Below are 1,519 nucleotides of genomic sequence, written 5' to 3'. Positions count from 1 at the left end.
TTCACAACAATGTGTTCATGTGTACGAAACTAATAAATTCACAACAATGTGTTCATGTGTACGAAACTAATAAATTCACAACAATGTCTTCATGTGTACGAAACTAATAACTCACAACAATGTGTTCATGTGTACGAAACTAATCAACTCACAACAATGTGTTCATGTGTACGAAACTAATAAATTCACAACAATGTGTTCATGTGTACGAAACTAATAAACTCACAACAACGTTTTCATCATGTTTATAAACTAATAAACTCACTAACAACGTGTTCTTCATGTTTATAAACTAATAAACTCACCAACAACGTGTTCATCATGTTTATAAACTAATAAACTCACCAACAACGTATTCATCATGTTTATAAACTAATTAACTCACCAACAACGTGTTCATCATGTTTATAAACTAATAAACTCACCAACAACGTTTTCATCATGTTTAAAAACTAATAAACTCACCAACAAACAAAGCAGGTTTGGGGCATTCATAATCCACTCATATTTCTCTTCAGGTATAGCCCAACAACTGTAAAGATCAGATTTTATTTTAAAATTCCTTCCTAAATGTTTTAGTTCATAACTAAATAGAAAGTTAGCAGTCAATATAAAAAACACTCTCGTAAATCGAAGTACCGAAACCTCTTTAAGGTGTTTAGAAATATTTTAGTTGAATTCATCGCTCTGATCTGATTTTTTTAAATCTTTTGGTGGCAGCTTATTCTGAAACGCTGGATGAGAGAAAACTTTATTACGTCACAATAGAAACGGACAATTTGTTCTACTTCTTACAATTGGAATGTTATTCACTCAATAATCACAGTTCTCTGACAAGCTCTCCCTGGTGGACTTTGGCGAATTACACGCCATTTTTGGTGACCTTAACATTTTGAAATAACTTAAGGAAAAAATAATAGTTGGTTATGACAGAGATTAAACACCTGTGACTTTCTTATATATTTATTTAAGTTATCAACAGTCTCACAGACACACACAAAACGTTTAAACACTTATGAAAAATGAACATTTCAAGTTATTTATTTACATTAAAACCCACGTTGGTGATTTCTTTTGTCTTCACCTTCAGCAAGTAAAAAACGTGACACTCAATATAACGTACCTACTCTTTAAATTCGTACATACTCACAGCGACGAATAAATGATAGCTCAAAACTCGATATGTTTGATAACGATGTAGTAAAACACTACTGTAAATTATCTGGATCTTCCCGTGTTGGTTGGAGTTGTTTATAAAACTGTAAGTAGAGTGTCTTTCCAGGTCACATGACGTGCTTGGTGTGGAATACAGAAAAAGCAGAAGATCTGACCAGATCAAATATGTAAATAGGAAAGAAGGAGATGATCTGACCAGATCACATAAGTAAATAGGAAAGAAGGAGATGATCTGACCAGATCAAATATGTAAATAGGAAAGAAGGAGATGATCTGACCAGATCACATAAGTAAATAGGAAAGAAGGAGATGATCTGACCAGATCACACATATGTAAATAGGA

The 1,519-nt window shown here is 32.7% G+C and overlaps 1 protein-coding gene across 1 annotated transcript in view; it reads right to left on the bottom strand.

Moving 5' to 3' along the window:
• LOC111083117 (calcitonin gene-related peptide type 1 receptor-like) overlaps positions 1 to 504 on the bottom strand; it is an 8,021-nt gene extending 7,517 nt beyond the window's left edge. Inside the window, exon 1 of the mRNA XM_022379385.1 lies at positions 466 to 504. Within this exon, the coding sequence (XP_022235093.1) occupies positions 466 to 495 (30 nt within the window). The 5' untranslated portion in view covers positions 496 to 504. The remainder of the gene's footprint in view (positions 1 to 465) is intronic.
• Between the last annotated feature and the right edge of the window lie 1,015 nt (positions 505 to 1,519).

Source organism: Limulus polyphemus, unplaced genomic scaffold, assembly GCF_000517525.1.
Source record: "Limulus polyphemus unplaced genomic scaffold, Limulus_polyphemus-2.1.2 Scaffold8237, whole genome shotgun sequence".
Classification (NCBI taxonomy): Eukaryota; Metazoa; Arthropoda; class Merostomata; order Xiphosura; family Limulidae; genus Limulus; species Limulus polyphemus.
The sequence above is the reverse complement of the archived record's forward strand: the minus strand, read 5'-3'. Positions and strand labels throughout refer to the sequence as shown.